General features: G+C 46.5%; 1 protein-coding gene across 10 annotated transcripts in view; it reads right to left on the bottom strand.

The window, feature by feature from the left end:
- Chchd6 (coiled-coil-helix-coiled-coil-helix domain containing 6) overlaps window positions 1-20,699 on the bottom strand; it is a 235,369-nt gene that overhangs the window by 20,746 nt on the left and 193,924 nt on the right. For 4 of the 10 annotated variants that reach the window (XR_010043706.1, XR_010043705.1, XR_010043707.1 and 1 more), the window contains 2 exons: window positions 17,445-17,515; window positions 13,014-13,080 (listed from right to left, as the gene is read on the bottom strand). Coding sequence is in view for 6 of the 10 variants with exons in the window: in XM_063237790.1 (XP_063093860.1) it covers window positions 17,293-17,331; window positions 17,445-17,515 (110 nt within the window). In the remaining 4 variants the exon portion in view is untranslated. Of the gene's footprint in view, window positions 1-13,013; window positions 13,081-17,292; window positions 17,332-17,444; window positions 17,516-20,699 lie in introns of all 10 variants that reach the window. The other 6 variants (XM_063237790.1, XM_063237792.1, XM_063237793.1 and 3 more) reach the window with 2 other exon arrangements.

The following is a 20,699-nucleotide window of genomic DNA, read 5'->3' as shown; positions in this document are numbered from 1 at the left end:
ACTGTCATTAGCCAATTCACTAATTAGGGGACTGTTTGTAGAGCTAATGGGAAGGGTAACCATTTGTTAGCTTAAGTAAAACTCCCGGGCATTCCTGACAACTGTCATCACAGAAAAGTCTGCAAGGCAATTTATGTATCCCTGTAAAATTCAGAGAGAAACTAGAAAGCCAGAGTCATCTTGACAACACAGACTGAGGGCTCTAGGAGTGGCTTTCTGCCTTTGGTTCCGCAAGGACCCATGTGTGTTTTCACAGCTGCATGTCCAGTTCGTCAGACCGGTGCCGAGGCTTCAGTGCTACTCACGCCACTGGCAGGAGAACAGCCCCCAAACCACACCATGGCACAGGGGGCATCCTGGCAACAGGCTGTCCATATGCACATACGTACACACTTGTGTGAGTGTACACCTGAGTGAGTGTGAATGCATGCATAAGTACAAAAAGGAGGGATTCTGATGCTGCTGTTTTCTTAAACAGTTTTAAAAAACGGAATAATGTGTAAATATTACTTATTTTGGGGAGGTACTTTAGCAAAAGGCTAAAACAATATCTAGGACTGAGGAAAAAAAATCCCTCATAGCATCTTGAAGAATTAACTCTTTCTCACTGTAATCACCATTGGGGTATAATTTTGTTTGCCACCTAAAGCTTCCTGGATCTTCAGCTGGCTGCTGAAGTGGGAGGAAGTAGGGGCCAGGGCACAGAAAAAGCCCCTTGGCCAAGTTCAGGGGAATAGGTGGTGGTATAGAAGTAGGGAGGTCCATTGAGATCCTGTGGTCTAACTATGGATGGTACAGATGCCAGGTGGCATCTTAGGGTGGTGCATGCTTCTGCTAAAAGCAAAGGCATAACCCTACCTTCCCAAAACTCCAGACTGAGACCACCACTCATGAACAGGGCAGTTACATGAGAGCCTGGCCCCAGCCTCCAAGAAGTGCAGTGAAAGAAGCCTCCTTAAATGGGGGGCCTATGACCATTGAAGGACAGGAGCCCCAGTGGGCTCACAGTGATTGCTTGGAGATGTTAACATCTAGACAGGCAGCTGTCACATCTTCCTGCCTGTCATAGGACTCTTTAGCAGAAGGCAAGAGACTCTGAGGGCTTTCCTATGCCCACGCCCTCAGCATACCCCATGTCTGGCCTAGCCAGTGGGCATGTGTATGGCCCAGCAGACAGCAGGAAAAAACAAGCCAGTATATGGATACCTGCACTGGCCAATAGGGTATAGGCCAGTGCTCCTGCCCACAGGAAGGGTTCAGGTTCTCTGCTGGGCCACCAGCTGCTCACTGCAGCCTCTCCAGACTCAAGACCCAGGTGTCGTTCTCCATGCCCCATTCTCTGGGTTCTGACCTGGGGAGGAGCCAGGGTAGTGGAGCTCTGGGACTACAGGAAAAGGAGCATATCCCTTCAATCTCCATTCGAGGCAATTCAGAAGTCAGGTTAGATTTAGTGGCTTTCCCTGGGGGGATTTTCTGGGGAAGTGATTAATTTGTTGGCTGGAACACATTCACTTTGGCAACTGATCTAAACTCCAGAGCTCATAACAATCACTTGGGAGCTGGCTTATGATGCAGATTCCACCCCACCCCCACCCATGCTTTGGATAGAGCTGTGGACTCAGCATTCCACAAGATTCTCAAGCAAGGTGCCCATCAGCTGTTGCACACCTGGATTATGGCACACTGGGGCAGGCGGGTTCGTGCAGAGCTTGGTACAGCCAAGGCACAGGAGGACCTGGTGAAGGGCCTGAGCAGCGTTCTTCTCCATACAGCATCATCAGGGTCTGCCTCATATAAACAGCCACCTCCATGACCCTGAACTTTAGGTAGCTGCAGGGTGAAACTTATATGCTTGAGCCTGAATCTCAGCCAGTCTCTCTGCAGAACAACTGCAGGCGGGTTAGCCAAGCTGAGTCCCAGTTTCCTATCATGAAAATGGATAAGGCATTCCCTCTCTCTCTGGCAGGGTTAAACCTTCTACGAAGGCTTGACCTTCATTCGGTGGATGGTCTGTTCTGGCCCTTCTTTTCAAGTCCAGATACAACAGTGCTTATAAGCAGCCATTTCAGCATCACACAGCTTGACTTAGACCCTTTTTCTCTTAATGATCAGCTTGGAGTAGAATATTAAGCAATGGCATTTGGATAGGTCTGCCCCAGGGGTGTGTGTGTGAAGAAAGGGAAGTGTCTGAAGTGATCTGTGATGGAGTAGGCTGTGGTAGCCACCTGGGATGGAAGAATCTGAAGTCAAAGTTCACCAATTCTGGAGCCCCAAGTGGGTCAGAAGGGCCCTGTCATCAGTCCTTCTAAACAGGATCATAGCCACAAAACCTCAAACACCAGCCTTACCAAGACCAGAAATCGTCTAGTGAGGTTGGAGGGCAGTTTAACAGAATCAGGTCAACTTACTAAGGCCATTCTGAAAATGTGTGTGCTGGGTATAGAATGAAATGAAAGAGACATCTCCAATTCCACTTCAACAAGCAGAATCCCAACTAAAATAGCAGCAAAGGCATTTACAGCCTCTGATCAATGGGAAATCCAAGAGTGACTTCATGAAGGACCTTGACTTTCTTTCCATGGGACAAGGACTGTCAAGTCTTTGGGTGCTGGGCAGAGAGACAATGGGAAGCACATTTCCACATTTCCCACCATGTCTTGCATACTAAAACTGCCTCAATAGAGTAGAACACAGCCTGCCACCCAGGGCTTCCTGCCAACAAGGCGGTAAAACTGGAGAGCAGCAGGAAGTGCAGTGGGATAGGGAGACCTCATTTTAGATATCTTAAACTGTGAGCCTTCGCGATATGGAAACAAGCACAAGGAGATATGTTGTGGATGAGGAGTGACAATTTCTGAAAACAGAAATATTGTCTCCTGTCTTGCTTTCTAAAGAATCTGAGCCTTGTGCTGCAAAGAGAAAGATGGAGGTAGTAGGGAAGGACAGAGATCCTAACTCAGCCCTCATAATAATATTCTGAGCTACTGATGGTCACTCCGATTACAGGGGAGGAAACTGAAACTTAGGCAGGAAGTTATTTGCCAAGTTTCAGGCAACAAGTAAGGAACAACCTGGATTTAAGTTAGAATTTTCCATTTCAAAGTCCATGTCTTTCTATTTGTGTCTGGTCTCCTCCAAAAATGAAACTCACACTAGTGAGAAAGTATAGAAGATCTTCATGCACAAGAAGACAAACAGAGGACTAAGCCACTTTCCATGACTACTATCTCTTTAGCTCACTGAATTGTGCCCAAGAAAACCAACAGTACATCCATCTCATGTCATTGCTACAGACTCCTCAAGAGTGAGAATTATCACAATACTGGAAAGGAGTACTCTTTGGTGTCATTGTTTCAAAAGGATACATTTCATCAAACATAAGCACAGCCCAGACAGATTCTAGAGTGGTTTCATTAGAAGGATGATTTTGGAGTGCACATAAAGGGGAGATGGACTGATAGGAAAAGATAAATCTGTTGGAAATGCCACCACACTCTCTCCTCTTCTTTTGTACCAGGGAACCTGGCTAGAAGAGTGGGTACACAATGGCCTCAGAGCCCCACCACCATGTGCATCACTGGAGAAGCTCCTTCACAATCTATCTTAGTTGGGAAAAGGAATAAAGTGAATTTATGACCAAGGAACTAGTTAGGAACTGGCTGGATACAAACCCATATGGATGAGAGCAATTTGAATGCAGGTCTTTAGTCTTGTATAGCTTAGTGTTTCTACCAGTGACTTCATTCAAGAAGGGAGGTCACATTCTTCAGTAAGTTATGAAAGATGGAGAGGGGGACCAATAGAAGCTTTATTCCCAGAAACAATTTACAGGCTGGACCAAATCTACCCAAAATGAAGTTTACAGGCATCAAACACAAGGTGCTAAGTGCCAGCCTCACATCTTGGCAACCATGCTAAGTAAGATGGTGATGGGGACCAGCCAGGGAGACCATGGTCAATGCAGCTAATTCTGGCCATGACCTGGCAGGTGGGCTGCTGCCGCTGACAGAACATGGCCTTCAGACAAGGGTGGTGGGGCCTGCTCTGTCTTATGGGGGTCACCATTTCTAATAGGCAGGAAATAAGAGACTGAAATCAGGTATGTGCCACCCTGATAATTTAAAAGGAAAAGGAAGGCACAGGGGAATGAAAGTTGCCTCCAAATATCTGTAGGGCAGTGTTTTTCTGTGCTCTGTTACATCTAGGGACAGAAGTAGTATACTCCCAGGGGCCAGCCTTCAGCTGTCTCCATCAGAGACAGTTTTTCTCTAAAGTTGGGGATGTGTAGTGTCAAACAGTACTGTGAGAATGGGCACTGGTGACTGAAGTAGGTACTGCTGGCTGAGTGGAAAGGCCCTGCTCCAACCTGGGCTGCTCTTCCCAGGATGGGGACCAAGTGAGGAACCCTTAGCAAAGCTACCTCTTAAGAACAGGAAGAGGTGAGGCGACAAGACTTCAGGAAATTGCTTGAATAGCAAGGATGCTAAGCAGTCACCTCTTCACTGATTAAAAAAAGAAAAGATTCAGCTGTAATAACATTTAATCCCCCAAAGCTAATCTATATGTAACACTCAAAAGAAAATCGAAGTGGCACAAAGCAAAAAAGCCTCTGCCACTGCCTTTGGGGATGCTGGCTTTATTCCCAAAGTGAGTCCATTAATACAGCTAGGAATGAAATGCCATTTTCATCTTTGTCGAGGGGAGGAGATTAACAAATTGTCATCTCTAAGCCCAGTTTCTGAGTCATGGATCTCTGAGCACTAAGAAAGCACTGGGCTGAGGCTGGTCGCCCAGCCAGACTGTCCTGCCCTTTAAGCCCATGGCCACTATTGTCAGAACCCAAGTGAGTGAGGAATCAGCCAGATGGGCATAACCACTGTACTGGCTCCAGCACTAGGAGCCCAACAGTATGGAGCTGCATCCTACCCTCACCCCTAGGACTGGGCCCTCCTTGCCCAGTAATGGCTTAGTCTGGCATCTAATGGGAATGGGCATCTCCTATGCAGGAGTACTTGCTAGCTCCTATAAGTCAGTTCTGTTGGAATGTCAGAGACATCCTTGGTTGTGTGTCTATACAGCTCCAGTTACCTGCTGTTTTCTGAATTCACTGCACTCTGGATAATCACCTTGTTTCACTGCTGACCATTTGTCTGAATCACCACTGCAGGGGCAAAGGGTACAGGAGGTGCTCTGTACTCATCTGCTGAATGGGTGAGTCACTGCTGGTGGGTGGCACTGAATGTCTTGCATCTCTGTTCTCAGCACATCACTGTCTCCTCTCTTGGAGGCTGTCAGCTATCTTTCTAAAACATAAGCCTGATCTTATCAACTCCCTGCTTAAAAGTGCTTTTACGATTTCAGGGTGGATTCCAAAATCTTTAGTAGGCAGGGAGGTCCTTCATGTGTAGGACCAGCCTCCTTTCTACTCACATAGGACTCTGTGGCCAGCCTCATCCCTGTTTTCCTCTGATACCTCCAAGGAAAGCCCCCCAGAGGGCTCTTCACACACTGCCCCACTTCATTTCCAGGTGGCACATTGGGAAACCAGTTCATCTCAGGGCCTCACCGAGCTCATGCATAACTCAGCACTCCCCAATCCCTGCTGTTGGATAGTGACACTTGTACATGATTGTGGTGTGCACCACTACTCACAGTGGGATCTGCAGCATCACATGGCTTCTGGTGTTCAGGCACCAGACCCTGGGATACAGAGATAAATAAAGCAAAGCTCCTGTCTGCAAAACAGGTACCATCTAGTAGATATGATGATGGAATCTGGAGCACAAAACCGCCTCAAGATGGCAGCTAGAAGTGGCCTGGTGTCCTAGGTTCCACGGAGTACCAACACAGGACAGGTGTCTCACAGGACGAAAGAGGATCTTAAAGAGCCTTAACAGAAAAATGCTTCAGGTAAGTCTAGAGGAACGAGAGGTGCTGTCTGAAAAGGGGACACTGCAGACAGAGGCAGCCTGGTGTGTCTATGTTCCCTGACATACAAAGCCCACATCTTGTCTATTGTGTTATACTTCCTGTCTGGCAGCAAGCCTGCCACCAAGTCATCCTCAGGAAAGGCTGACTAAACTGTCAGTTGAATGCAAGGGCACTATCACTTAATCCTGTCTTTAAGAAGAAATGATGATTTTTGAAAATAAGGATGAAAGTTTATGTGGCAAGTATGCTCCGGGAGCTCCCCAAATCCTTTGCAAGAATGGTGCCTCCAGGTGCCAGACCAGGGTCAGGGCAACAAGGCCCTAGGGAGGAAAAGGACTTCTTGCTCTATGCAGGGTGCAGGAGCAAACCTGCATAGCAACTAGGCAACTCTTCCCAGGAAACACAGTGGCAGGGCACCTGCCAGTCAGGGAAGGCAGAAACAGGATGCCAATTTGGAGGAAGCTGTTGCTTGTGGTCAGATGCAGGTGAGGGCTGGCTGGGCCACACTCCAGAGCACACAGCATACTGCTGCACTTCCCTAGTGTTTCCAAGGAAGAGGATTTGAGTGCACAGACTCCTTTAATTTTCACATTATCATCTCTTGCTTCAAGTCAGGAAATTCTTCACTGGACCTGACATGAGTTTTCATAGCTGGAGTTCCAGGCTCTGGCCCTGTGACATTCAGGGGCCACCTCCTTCTCTGAGGAGAGTCACACCCCTGTGGTCAGCTTGCCCTCCCAGGGGTGCACCACCTGGCATGTGCCTTCCAGTCCTTTCACCAGTCTAGCTCTTTGCCCGTGGAGCCTCTCTACCTCTACTGGAAAAAATGTAGTCCAGGCCTAAATGAAGTGTCCACTGCTGGCATTTCATTATTCATGGCAATAGGACAGATGATATTATTCATGTCTGACATGGTAGGTCAGCAAATGCAAGAGCCTGACAGAGGCCACTGGCCAAGTGTTTGCAAGAGAAGAAGCCCACTCTAGCACTGCCTTCTGCCCAGGGTCCTCAGAGTGTCCTCGGGTCAAGAGAGAGCCCCAGGCTCAACCATTCCACTTTACCCAGATTCCTAGTGTGTCTGTGTCCAGGGGACCACACAGCCACAAGATACTGCTTCTGAGCACTGCACAGCTTCTGGACACTTACAACACAGACACTGGGTTCTAGCAGCAATGGAGGTGCCTCGGGACACCAGGGCTGCTCAGGGCTAGCTCTAGTTCCTCATGGGCCATTGTCAGTTTGGGGATCTGATTCCCAGCCTTATCTCCCTTAGCCCAAATCATTATCATTCCTTCCCTTTCAACTCTAATAGTCTCACCATTTTTTAAGTGCACAAGATATTTATGAGTGGATGGATGCGTAGATAAGATAGATAACACATTTCAGATAAAGCTACAGCCTTCTTAGACCTTTTTTCTAACCCTGGACTGCCCAAGCTAAGTGCTGTGCTGCTAGGAGCCTAGCCTTGCACACAACACATACATATTCTTAGAGAAGACAGTCAGTGCTGCTGAGGGTAGGTGAACTGTATGTACCCCAAATAAACCAGCTTGCATTCACATTGTGGAGGCCTCCCAGGCCAGCCGACAGCTCCAGCTCACTTCACAGTAGCTGCTGCTATTCCGGGGTGAGATGGCAAACTTGTCCTCTGCTCCATCGACAGGCAGTGGGCTGCTTCTGATATCTCCCCTTAAGAGCTGTAATGTCCCTGTCTAGCTGCTGGTGCACACATGTGAAGATCTCTCTGGGTATACTTCCATAAGGACAGCTGCTGGGTCCCGATTCCCCTGCCCCTGGGGCTTCAGGTATGGCAGCCTAATGCACTCTAAGCACACAGGAATGGACCCTCTTTTGGCTACTGTTGGCCAATGTCACCAAAATGTGAGTTCCTAAATAAACAGCTACCATTTATTGAGCGTTTACTCTGTGTCACATACTTTCCCAGAAGTTCAACAAATTTCAGGATGCTCTCAGAATAACCTTCAGAAAGGTGTCTTAGAGCAGCTGTGTCACCTGCCTGAGCAGGGCAGTCATTATCTGTGCATTTATCTGCTGGACCTCAAAGTCCTTGTCCCCCACCATGCCCCTGCTTCCACTCCCAGGTCCTCGATCCACACTGCAGAAGTCTCACAGAGCACTGCTTAGAATCAACTGTTTGTGTTTAAATCCTGCTCCTGATTTCCACACACGAGAATCAGCTCATCCAATACAGGCTTGGGACACACCTGTCATGGCAAAGTCCTGGGCCGGGCACTGGGGATGCAGAGCTAAGTAGGACACTGGATTGACCTCTGGCAAGAACAACAGTAAGCACAAAAGATGCTTAGGTTGGATTTTGAAAAGTGAGCATAATCTGGGAGGTAAAAGGAAGAACATTTGAGACAGAAAATAGGATATGCAAAGATAACACAACTCAATGCATTCTGTGTTCTGAAATCAGGATCTGAGTTGAAAACTGTAACCTTAGAATTTATCTGGCTGAGGGATGGCAAACAGGCATCACCAGGAATGCCAGTGGCACACAGTTAATGTCAGCTGCTAGAGCACAGCTCTGAAGACTCTTGGGGCACACCCAGCTGGTGCATGCTTGCTGAGATTAATTCATGAGGTCTGCCAGGGCCCAGGATGAGACCCAGTCTGGAGCAGATGCAAAAAGCCAAGCTCTACATCCCACCTACACAAGCACTAACCTTGTGGATCAACTCTTTCTCCATGCTTCTTTGTTTCCCTTATTACAAAAGAGGGTATGACTCTGCCAGCAGTGGTATGGGAATAAACACCTGCAAAGAGCCCCACAATGTTCTTATGTTCTCTCTATCTCTCTCTCTGTCTCTCTGTCTCTGTGTCTCTCTGTCTCTGTCTCTCTCTCTCTCTCTCACACACATACACACACACACACACACACACACACACACACCGTGGGCTGACGTGCAAGAAGACATTTTCAGGGAAGGCAGATATCAGCAAGCAGCTTAGTACTTGTCCCATTTGTTTCTAAGAGAAATATCTCAGCATAGTGGAGAAGAACAAGTGTAGACTCACACAGACTTGGATTCTAGCCCACCTTGCCACTCCTCGGCCTGTATCCCTGGGCAAGAATGTGGATTATCCCATCTGGACTGTGTAAGAACCTGCATGAAGTAATCATGGTGTCTGCCCTGTTTTGCAGACCAGGAAACAGTCTGCCAGCTGAAACCTACCTTGGTTTCTGCAGCTGCACTGTAGGGAAAGTAATGGCATCTGCCATCTGAGGATGAGGGACAGGGGTCACACAAGTGCCTAGCACAACAGCTGGCATGTGATGATGTGCAGTGATTTTTTTTTAAAGAAACACATTAACTGAATCTTGATTTGTAAATGCATGTATTAAGTGGGTTTTCATTTGTTAATGTCTCAAAGGGCAAATTCATCAGTTTAAAGCAGGAATTTTGAATAGAAAATACTTCTTTTGAAAGGTTACCTAAGGTTATCTAAACAAGGAAGCAAGATATAGTAACATCTTTGAATTCAGAGTAAGTTGAATGTTATCTGGATTACAGAATGCTTAGAATGCCATTTTATTTGGGGTTCAAATAAATGCCTATTGTTTCAATAAGTCATCTGCTGTGATCTCACTAAGCAGATGCAAACAGGAGAGGTGTAGTTATAAAACAATGTATCCTCTCAGGTGGGCCCACAGCCTCCCAAGCCTGGGTTTTAAACCCATCCTCCTGGAAGGACAGGACGAGGGTGCTCCAAGGCAGCTGGACTCCCAGAAGTTCAAGATGGCCACAAGTTCCAAGACAGTCACATCCACATTAATCAGTCTCTTTGGATCAAAGTCCTTGCAGCACAATGACTCAGTCTCAGGAAACGGTTAATAACCTTCTTCCTTCAACTCAATTGTTCTAACCTCTCTGAAGGCTGGCTCTTTGTGGGGCCCGGGAAGACCGTACAAGCCTCCTGACAATGAGAAGCCAAGACAGGCTTGGAATGAATCCCACGGGAAGAAGACTAAAGGTTGTCATAAAAAATAGATGTGACACAATAAATGCAGGATGTTCCCTAGGGTCTTAATCTCTTCCTTCAGAAAATCTGAACAATTCCACCTGCTGTGAGGTGGAGGGCTCTATGTGCAAGTATGTAAACACATGCCATGGGTATTCATTTCTATCCTAATGACACAATTCTTCCAAAACAAGAGACCCTTAACTCATTGCCATTCTTTTTTTTTCTTTTTTGTCTTTTTGACACAGGGTCTCCCTATGCAGTTCAAGCTGGCCATGAACTCACTTTCTGGCCCAGGATGGTCTCGAACTCACAACCATTCTCCTGCCTCAGCCTCCTGAGTGCTGGGATTATAGGCATGTGCCACCACACCCGGCTGTCACTGCCATTCTTGCCACAATCCTACAGCAAGGGTTCTCTGCTGACCCTGAGGCAAGTAGGAGTCTTTTGAGACCCTGATGTATGCTGGTGTGGCCAAGGCCTCACTAAAGCTGGGGGATGAGAGAAGCTAGGAGATTTACCTGTGTCATCCATTTCTAGTGTTGCTGGTTCAATCATACTTAACTTCTGCCCTGCCTGGGCTGGCCTTCCCTGCTGGACAATGTCCAATCATTCCTCAAAAGTTAGGTGGGACTTCTGTTTCCAGTTACAATGAAATAGTTCTGCTTTCCCTTGAATGGGGGACTTAGGTTGGGATTAAAAATTATCTGTTTAATGTTGGTGCGGCTGCGGGGGAAAAAGGCACACTGCTCCATTGTTGGTGGGAGTGTAGACTGCTGCAACCACTATGGAAATCAATATGGAGAAATTCTCAGAAGAGTAGGATTGGAAGTTCCATCCAACCCAGCTACTCCCCTCCTGGGTATTTTCCCAGAAAAACTGAAAAGGTCATATCACAGTGATATATGTGCACCCATGTTCATAGAAGCACAATTTGTAATAGCTAAATCTTGGACACAACCAAGATGCCCATCAACCACAGAGTGGATGAAAAAGATGTGGTATTTTTCTACAATGGAATATTACCCAGCTATTAAAAAGGATGATCTTGAGGCCTTCATAGGCAAATGGAGACAACTTGAGGCTATCTTCATTAGTGAAATAAATAAGAATCCTATTTATACATATCACATTGTGTCTCTAGTGTAAAAAATAATAAGAAATGTAGGAGTAATAAAACCCAAAATGTATAATTGCTATTGTAAAAAAGAAAGGAAAAGAAAGTGCTCTAAAGGAACCATATTACTAAGTTTTTGTTGGGATAGTTGAACAGAACTGCCTGCAGTCTGTTTGAATGTCCACTTTGTATGCTTCACTTTTGTAACTTGAACAACTATTTCTAAGAAGACAATACATAATTATCAACTAGTGATTTTTTACTTTTTTTTTTGAAATTATGTATTATTTCTACCCTTTTTCTTTAAATCAATAAAAAAATGTATCTGTTTGCAGGCATCTAAGGACCAAGAGAACATGGACTCAAAGGCTAGGATGAAGGGAGAGTGACCACGGAGAGGAGACAAGGGTTTACTCTTGGAGCCACTTTTCCTCCATTTCTGCCAGGTCTTTGGGAGGAAGAGGCCGAGCGTCATATAAACAGCCTCACATCTGGGCTAGAAGCCAACCAGCTCATCTGACAAGACTGAAGAGAAATGGCATTCCTGTGGAGCTGGAGGATGCTGGAATAGCTGGGAGTTAGAGGGGTCAGGATTCTGGAGAGGAGTGGGACAACATGCAGTGGTTTTCTTCTTTGAAAACACCTGTCAGATTCCTGAACTACTATGGCAGAGGCTAAAAACTGGCTAAGAAGCTACCACAAGGCCAAGTGGAAGTTCCAAAAACCTTAGAGGCAAAAACAGTGATGCGGGGATCACCAAGAAAGAAGAGCCCCAGAAGTCGAACCTGCAAAGCAGGGGTGACTCGAAGCAGATTGAACATCGTAAGAGCTTTGAGCATAAACTTTTCAGCAGCTGAGTCCCAATGGGATAGACAATCTGCTCTCATACCAGTGGTCACCAAGGAGCAGGCTGGGGGCTGGAGGTTTAGCTCAGCGGCATAAGCGCCTGCCTTGCAAGCAGGCAGTCATGAGTTCGATCCCTGGTACTGATAAAAAGGAAAAAGACAAAAAACAAAACAAAAACAAAAACAAAAACAAAAAACCAAGGAGCAGGCTGGAACCTCTTGGGAAAGATAATACCACAAGAGACTCTGGAATTTCTTTGTACAATGTCTGATGTTCAATCAAGAATTACCAGGCACACTAAGAAATAAGTACAGAGGTGGGGCACAGAAACAGATCCTCAAGTGATTTTAAAACAACTGTAATTAATATGTTCAAGAAAATAGATAGCAAAAAGCAGAATTTCACCAGAGACTGAAAATCTTAAAAAAAAAAAAATACAGGGAATGGAAAGTCTATAATTGAAAGAAATGCAGAAGTGACATTTAGATCTCAATAAATAGGTTTAAGGCAAATGACACAATAAAGAGAGGATCAGTAAACTGGGGAAAGTTCAATACAAAAAATTCAGGCTTCAGCATTGAGATTTTAAAAAGTGATGAAAACAGAAAAAAAGGCAAGAGACAAATGAAACAGTAAAACATGTACCTGAGACCCCCAAGAGAAGAAAGATAAAGCAAGGAAAGCATTATTTGGAAAGATAATGGCTGAGAAATTTCTAAAACTGACCTAAAAAAGGCATCAATCTCAAAGACATGAACCCCAAAAAGGAAAAAGGGAAGAAAATCTATATCCACGCTCACCTTAATAAAACTGCTATAAAACCAAAGACAGAAAGAAGCTTAAAAGCAGACAGAGGAAAAAAAGAGTCACCTCAAAGGAGGAGCAGCAACACCAACAGCTGATGTCTCAAGAGAAAAACGTGCCACATAAAGATGCAAAGGTGTCTCTAAAGAGCTGAAGAACTGATTGCTGCGCCCCTCAAAATGAACACAATTAAAAGTGGAATTTTAATCAGCAAAGTTACACTAAAAGAATTTCATTAGTTGGGAGCAAAGTGATGTCAGAAGGAAGCAATCAATGTGCATATTAGTAAAGACACAGAATGTGAGCAAGCCTGACCAACTTAGCTTACCTGATGGAGTAAGATGCCAAAGCATACATTCTCCTCTGGTGTACAGAAAAAGCTACCAAAACAGATCCTGCATGGTGGAGAAACAAGTACCCAAAATTTTAAAAGCATCTATATTATTTTCTCTAATTGCAGAAAATTAAATTAGAAATGAATCATTAAAAAGGTAGTTACAAAATTCCCAAATGTTTGCGAATTAATCAATACACTTCTTTGAAAGAAATCAGAATGAAAATAAAGAGTTTTTGAGCTAAATTACAATAAAACGTATCAAAACTCAAGTCAGTGGCTAAAGCTGTGCTTACAGATACAGAAATTCATAGGCTTAGGGGGCATAGATTAGAAAGAAAGGCGGCAGGGGTGCAGAGTGCACTGCATGAAGAAGCACCTTCAGGTGATGCTGCTGTATTGGCAGTGGAGTACAGCCAGCCACAGCCAGCAACCACACACTTTTCATCAGTCCAGAGACTGGACCAAGATACAGGAGGCTACTGTTATCTGGTTAAAAAAAATTTTTTTTTACCAAGTACAATAAATACATTCTTTAAAAACCATAAAAGTATACTACATAAGGTACCCAAGCCAGTGAGATAGTTACTTATCATCATCACATATTACGCGCTGTACACAATTATAGGTGTTCTATTTCCATATAACCGAGAGTACAACATTGCCACAAACACAAGGGTGATGCTATGGTTGTGCTGAGGCATTATTGTGGCTTGATAGTGCAGGCAACAGGAATTCAGTAGCTTCACTGTAATCTCCTGGGATCACACTGTGTACGTTGTGGTCCGTTGTTCCCTAAAGCTGTATGCAGTGAATGACTGTGTTTCACTGCTCTTCAGGTAAAAATTAAAACTCCTGCAATGGTCTGGCTGCTGCTTGGAGTTTCACTTTTGTCTCTCTTCTCTTTCGTTACTCTTAGCCATACTGGCCTTCTTTTAGTTCTCTGAATGAACTACTTTTTGCCTCATTGCCTTTGCACATGCTGAAACTGGTCCACACTGTCTTCCCTTTCCTTGTCTTCTGGCCAGCTTCTCATCTTCCAGGACTCAGTGTAGACATTATTTCCTCAGAGAAGCTTTCTTCGAAGTCCCCATCTAAATCAGGAACCTCTAACACATATCTTAACTCACATTCTTTCTTTCATGGTGCTCATTGCTATAATCAATAGCTGTTTGGGAAACTGCTTGTTGTGCAAATTAATTTGAAAATGCTATTTATTGTTCCCTTAATGCTCTAAGTTCCTTGCTGGCAGAGACTACAGCAGTCTTGCTTATCTCTGTATCCCTGGGGCCTAGCATGGTGCCTTGGCAAGTACACATTCTATATATGTGTATTAAGTGAATGAATGAAAACACGGACATCTAGTTTACCATCTAAGTAACCATTCAGTTTACCCAAAGCTGTTAAAAAAATGCTCCACTGTCTTGGAAGAAAACTCCCAATATTACTGCTGCCAGCAGTTGGCATTTATTTCTATGACATTTACAATGCAATTTACAATCATTTGCTAATCCAAGAAATCTCCCAAAGATTTTTTTTGCCCTTGATATTTAAGGAAAATAGTTTCTAACTTTACACTGTATCCTGTTTACTACATTTGGGAAAAGACAAAGTATTTTGGAAATTAAATTTATCAAATCTGTTCTATACCAAGCAGGTGCTGTAAAAGTGATTCAAATGACTGCCATCATTAATAACAGCACTAAGGCCATTTGGGGTGTTGTAGCACAGTGCTACAGACAAGGCACTTAGAAACAACAGTCATTTATTTCTTGTGGTATTGGAGACTGGGATGCCCAGATCTAGGTGCGACAGACCCAGTGAACCATGAGATCTTGCTTCCTGGTTCACAGATGGTGCCTTCTCACTGGTCCTCATGTCTGATACTGGTTTTATAAAGACACTAATCCTATGGTTCCCACCCCACGGGGCCTAACCTGCTCCGCAGTGATCAGGTTTCTAGGATACATAGGTTTAATCTTTTGCAGTTACACTAACACCAACAGCAACTGTTGACACACGGGTCTGCTTCCCCGGTGGGTCTCGGTTACCCATCACTCAAAGCATCAAGTGGCTGTCCTAGACCAGTAAGTGGCAGGGCTGCAGGCTGAGCTTGAATAGGCCAACTCTGCAGCCCAGGCAGGCTTGCAGGGCTCCAATCACTGCCCACCTGGCACACAGAGTGGCTCTCCCAGGACACAGCAAAGCAAACATCAGGGAAGCTTGTGCCTCTGAGTAAAGTTGGAACTCCAGGCCCACCACTTCACCAGCTATGTTGTCCACTTTCAGTCGTGGTGCCAAAATATGTGAGAAAATCAATGTGCAAGGAAGAAAGGTCCCTTTTTTTCACAGGCTTTTGGTCTGCAGTCACCTGGGCCTGAGGCTGTAGGCCTGTGGCAGTGCAGCCCATCATGGTGGGAGCAGGTAGCAGAGGAAGTCTGACCATTTAATGGCAGCAGGTAAACAGAGAACAAGACAGCAGGGAAGGGCCCAGTGCCCTTTCCAAGGGCACGCTGCTGGTGACCTCCTCTTAACAGTCTCCCTCTGTGCCAGCAGTGCCATGGGCTGAGAGTGGCCTTTGGCACACGGGCTCTGGATGACATTCCCGATTCAGCTCCATGCTAACTCACAGGGAAGGCGTTCATCCTAACCTCAGCTCTGCATCTGTCATGTGGAGTTTGAAGCAGCAAATGACAGGAGAGAACTGAAGGGCCTGGCAGAGTACCTACCCCTCAGTGATGTGCTCGGGAAAGGCAGCAATTATTGTCAAGGAATGCTGTAAACAAACAAAACCCTTATATTGCACTTAGACTAGAGATGCACTCCCATCTGTCTCTTCCTTGCTTTCAGAGAGTCAAAGGGTGGAAAAGTCTGTGACAATGAAGTCAGATTCACAAAGGTGGGTGTCACAGGGCAATGGTCATTGACTGCAAACTGTCCGGTTTCCAGGCCCCCACCCCACCCCACCAGAGCCTCTTCCCCGTCTGAAGGCAGGCTCCTCTACTCCAGGTGGACAGGCAGAGGGGCCCCAGGCTGATCTCTCATTGCCAGGGATCATGTTACTGCAGTGCCTGTCACTTAGTGCCTCTCTGATGTGGCTACTCCTCCTTCTCCTCCTCTCCAAGTTGACATTCTGAGTATTCCTCAGCACTGGATAAACCTGCTGCACAGGGAAGAAGCCCTCAGAAACAGGTCCCTGAGCTTCCCCCAGCCAGGTGCCTGGGCAGGCAGGTAGCACAAACCTGCAGCACAGCAGGGAGTCCGCTGTCCCAGTGGGGTCCCAGTGCCCCAGGGCTGCAGCTTCTACTCAACCTTTCCTTGCTTTCAATGGCAGGCTGGTTCCTATTTCTGCTCTAGGACTTGAAAGTTCAAGACAATTGTTTGTTTGTTTTCTAACATTCTTTAATTGGTTCTACCACAGCCTAGTATTCCGCAGTTTTCCGCAGTTGTAACTATTTCACACTCAGGAATAAAACCCCCACAATGCTTCCTGGGCTGTTCTGTGCCCTTGGATCTGCTATGACTATCCCACTGTTCTCCTAGTTCTTTTATGGTTCTCTGTAGCATTTTTTCCCAAACTCCCCTCAGATGTTTTCTTACCATGGTGCCAGATCCAACCACTCTGGTGATAGATTTCCCTGGTGAGTTGCCCTGTCTCATTTCTGGAGGTGGGGGAAATTGGGGTTGACTGTGGTTTCTTGGGTTCACAGAGACCTTCTTCACACAGAGGACTCCCAAGGTTCACCTCCCTCCTCCTCTCAGAGGTCTCTTCTGACCTCCCAGGGCCTTGCATCTCAGACCATGCAGAGCTGCATTTGTAAAGGACACACAGTACCTACCTCTCTACTCCCAATATCCTGACTAAGGGTGCTTAAGGACAGCTCAGGAGTGTGACAGATGGGACAGTGCTGGCACTCACAACTGTGTCACCCAAGCAAGTCATCAGTTTCTCCGAGCCTCAACTCCTCTAGGGTACAGTGTGGCCCACTGTGAGCTCTGTATGTATGAGGCATGTTACACACACCAGCAGCACAACAGGCTTCCACTGGCGACATGCTGCAAACCTCAGCTCCCACCCCATATCTGTGGAGGGGAAAGGGCAGCAGCACTCCTCCCTGACCCCCAAGAGCCAAATCACTGTGAAGACTGTGCCTGCTCAGCACACACTGGGCTTAAAACAACTCTGGAGTCTGTCTCAGCCCCACGCCAATTTGCCAAGGAGCTGGGAAGAACCGAGTGCTAATTTGTCCAATTACTGATGACCAATGGTTACCTCAGATTCAGGTGAGAGAGTGGAGGAACAGATGGTTGCCTGTATTATTAGAGAAATTTGAAATTAGGCAGGTGGCAGCAGGCTTCAAGCCACATGAGAGAATTTTCACAAATGCAGGCCAAGTTTACAAAGAATAATAAGCAAATTCTTACTTGATTGTGTTCTCTGCTTTCGAAGCTGCCTCGTGGAATTGCTGTGAGGACAGTTTATACATCTCGGCTTTCTACAAAGACAAAAACAGAACTGGTTACCAAAGATTGAAACTTCCCTCTGGCTCCCTCATGGGGATGAAACCACATTATTAATCGACAGATGCTAATTTCTTGACCAGCATCAAAGCAGACTGGTGATTAATCCACTGCTTGGGTTCTAGCTACTATCCAACACTGACCACTGCTGCAGATTGCAGAAGGCTGGAGGAACTCTGCAAGATCCTCCACCTAGGAACAAACCTGCCTACCACCTGTTTTTATACATAAAGTTTTACTGGCACATAGCCATACTCATTGTTTACCTACTGTCTACAGCTGCCTGAGTGCTACAATGACAGTGGTGTAGTAGTGACAGAGAGTGCATGGTCTACAGAGACTAAAACATTCACTATTTTTAAAGAGAAACATTGCTCAGTCTTGTTCTTATCTACTCTCTGTTTTTTATAAGAGGACTCTGCTGCCCAGAGGGATGAAGGGAGGAGCTCAAAGTCACATAGCCAGAGCAGTGCCAGCCTATGTCTGAATGTTGAGTCTGGGACACACTCTGCTCCCTACCTTGTTATCTTGCTCATAGGCACAGCAACCATGGGTCTGGAGTGCTACAGGAGACCCTGAGAAAACGTGTTACACATGCATCAGCACAGCCATTTAGCAGAGAGATATCTACCAGGCTTACAGCCTGCTGCCACATTGTGACTCTGAGGAAGTCACTTAATTTCTCCGTGCCTCACAGGCCCAGATCCAGCACTCACTTTTCCCTGTGAATCCCTAGCTACTTTACTGATTCTCAGAGATGGATTCTGATGCACCTGCCCTCCACCTACCACCACACTGCAGGTGGCAGTGCTATGAGGCCCACAGACAGACACCTAAGTGCAGGGAGAAGCCACAGTTGATTTTCACAGGAGGTGGACTCTAGAACACAATGGCTTGAGACAGAAAGGTCAAATGGTCCTAGGAGGGCCAGGGTTAGAGACAGAGGTGAGACCTCCCCAGTGGACATGAGGAAGACAGCAGCGGGTGCCTTGTGGTTCCAAGATCTGATCATATTTGCCCCACAAAGCTGCCATGAAGCAATTCATGCTTTACAATTGAGCCAACAGAAGCTTCAGGGTCCCAGGTCAATTCCTTCAAGGAGCTTGAATGGCAGTGAAGGGACTGCAAAGCTACAAGGCTATGCTCTCTGGTCTGTCTGTGACAGGGATAGCCTAACTTGATTGCACCTGCACAAAAGGAGTTGCCAGTTCTTAGGCATAGGAATGAATGGTCCTTAGCTCAAAGCTATGCAAGCAGAACAGCCACATACACGTGAAGGCCAGACAGGTCTGCATGGAAGTCCGCACAGGCAGGCAGAGGACCTCATCGCACAGACCCACAGGCATGGGGGCAGGTCTGTGCTGGAACCTGCCGCCTTGGATTTCTCCACTGCCCCTGAGCCCCAGAACATGTTGACTGGGAGTTCGATGAGAGTGACGTGGGTTAGGGGGTGGAGTAGCAGCCCAAGTGAGAACACTTGGGGCACACGGCCTCTGCCTGGTGCTGGAACTCTGCTCTGGGCTGGGCCCAGCACCGCCGAGGAAGATGGGACCTATTTCTGAGCCTTTCCCTCCCCAGCTGCCTGCTGAGCGGGCTCAGGCAAGATTCCTTATCTGTCTTCTCATTCCCTCACCTCTGAACTGGGGGAAAACCCACACCACTCAGTAGTCAGCAATGCCAGTGGGGAAACGCCAATGTTTCCAGCACATAGTAGGCATGAAATAAAGGTAGATTTCCCTCCCAAACTTCCCAGGCAACACTAAATGCTCAGCACCAGGGTACTGGTGTTCTCTCCAGAGCCTCATTTCTAACCTAAGCCATTATGACTTTGTCTGGACCAGTCGGACGCTCACCAACTCTGACTGTCCTGGGTGAGGGCTAAGGACAGAGGTCTGTGAGTCAAATTGGCCTCTTTGCTCTCCATGCAGGCCTCTTGTTTGATATGCTAGTGAGATCAGACTCTCAGCCTCTGCATTCAAGGGCCATCCCCAGGATGTGGTGTGTTTTACAGGGCCACACAGTAATCTGGTGCTGGCACATGACACCTGTGGTCTCTGGGTAAGCTACTGTCTTGGTTACTTTTCTCTCTTGCTGAGACAAAACATGTGACACCCAAAATTAAGGAAGGAAAGATTTATTTAGCTCACAGTTTGTGGAGGTTTCAGTCCATAATCAGCTGGCTCCAAGGCAGGGTAGCATGGCACAGGGGCAATACTTCAAGGCAGCAGCCAGAGCAAAAGGGGGAAAATAAGCCTCCTCTCCTCCCTTCTATTGCACACAGGCCACGCCCTCTCCCTCTTCAGACGGGTGTAGCACTCACAAAATCTCCTTGTCCTCCTTTGCAAGGGTTGAGGATATTCACAAAGTAAGAATCCTGGATCCCTGCTGAGTTTCTCAGTTAAACTTCTAAACTTGTCAAGTTGCCACAATGTATCAACCATAACAGTCATGGACTTTTTTTGCACCTTGTTTTCTTAACTGCCAGAAGGGGTGACTGAGAGACAGGCTGTATCAGCTCATGGCTCCCATTTGGACCAGCACAGTCACTCTGTACCACTGACATTTCTGAAGCTAATATACGCATTACCCCAATTGCCCCTGCTGATCCCAGTCAGTGTCCTTTCCTCAGGCAACCCATGCCTTAGGCCTCTCCAGCCCAAATCTCTTTTCCTGTAGCTGTGCCACAGGAATCTTTGGTGTCACCCTTGGGCTGTCATCTGTTGATGTCAGTCTCAAGGGTCAAGGGGAAGGTTGGCATGCTGGAGAGATGCTGAGAGCCTATATTCTGGACCCTGTCTGTCCAGGAACAGCCTGGCTTGAGTGACAGTGACAAGCAATTTTGTGAGTTGCCAGCTCACAGTCAACATGTGGTCAGCGAGATTTGTCATAGGAAGTACCCACAGGCCAAGAAGTGGTTGAGATTACCCCACTGCAGCTTCCTCTATCATTTCTCAGAATGACTCAGAGTGAAATTCCCCATCAAATCCTGACCTGTCCTCACCCATTCCTCCCTCATCTAATCTGCCTGACCAAACCCACAGGGACAGATGTCATCATGACCATAATCTCCTCTGTCACAGGAAAATCTCTGGCCCTAGCTTGGGAGTACAGTGGTGGGTGGCTTCCTGTGTCCATGAACACTATTGCCCTTCTGGCTTT

This window comes from Cavia porcellus, unplaced genomic scaffold (genome assembly GCF_034190915.1).
Source record: "Cavia porcellus strain 051 isolate PalLab524CR breed Dunkin Hartley unplaced genomic scaffold, mCavPor4.1 scaffold_27, whole genome shotgun sequence".
Classification (NCBI taxonomy): domain Eukaryota; kingdom Metazoa; phylum Chordata; class Mammalia; order Rodentia; family Caviidae; genus Cavia; species Cavia porcellus.
Note: the sequence above shows the minus strand (reverse complement) of the source record. Positions and strands in the feature narration are given on the sequence as shown.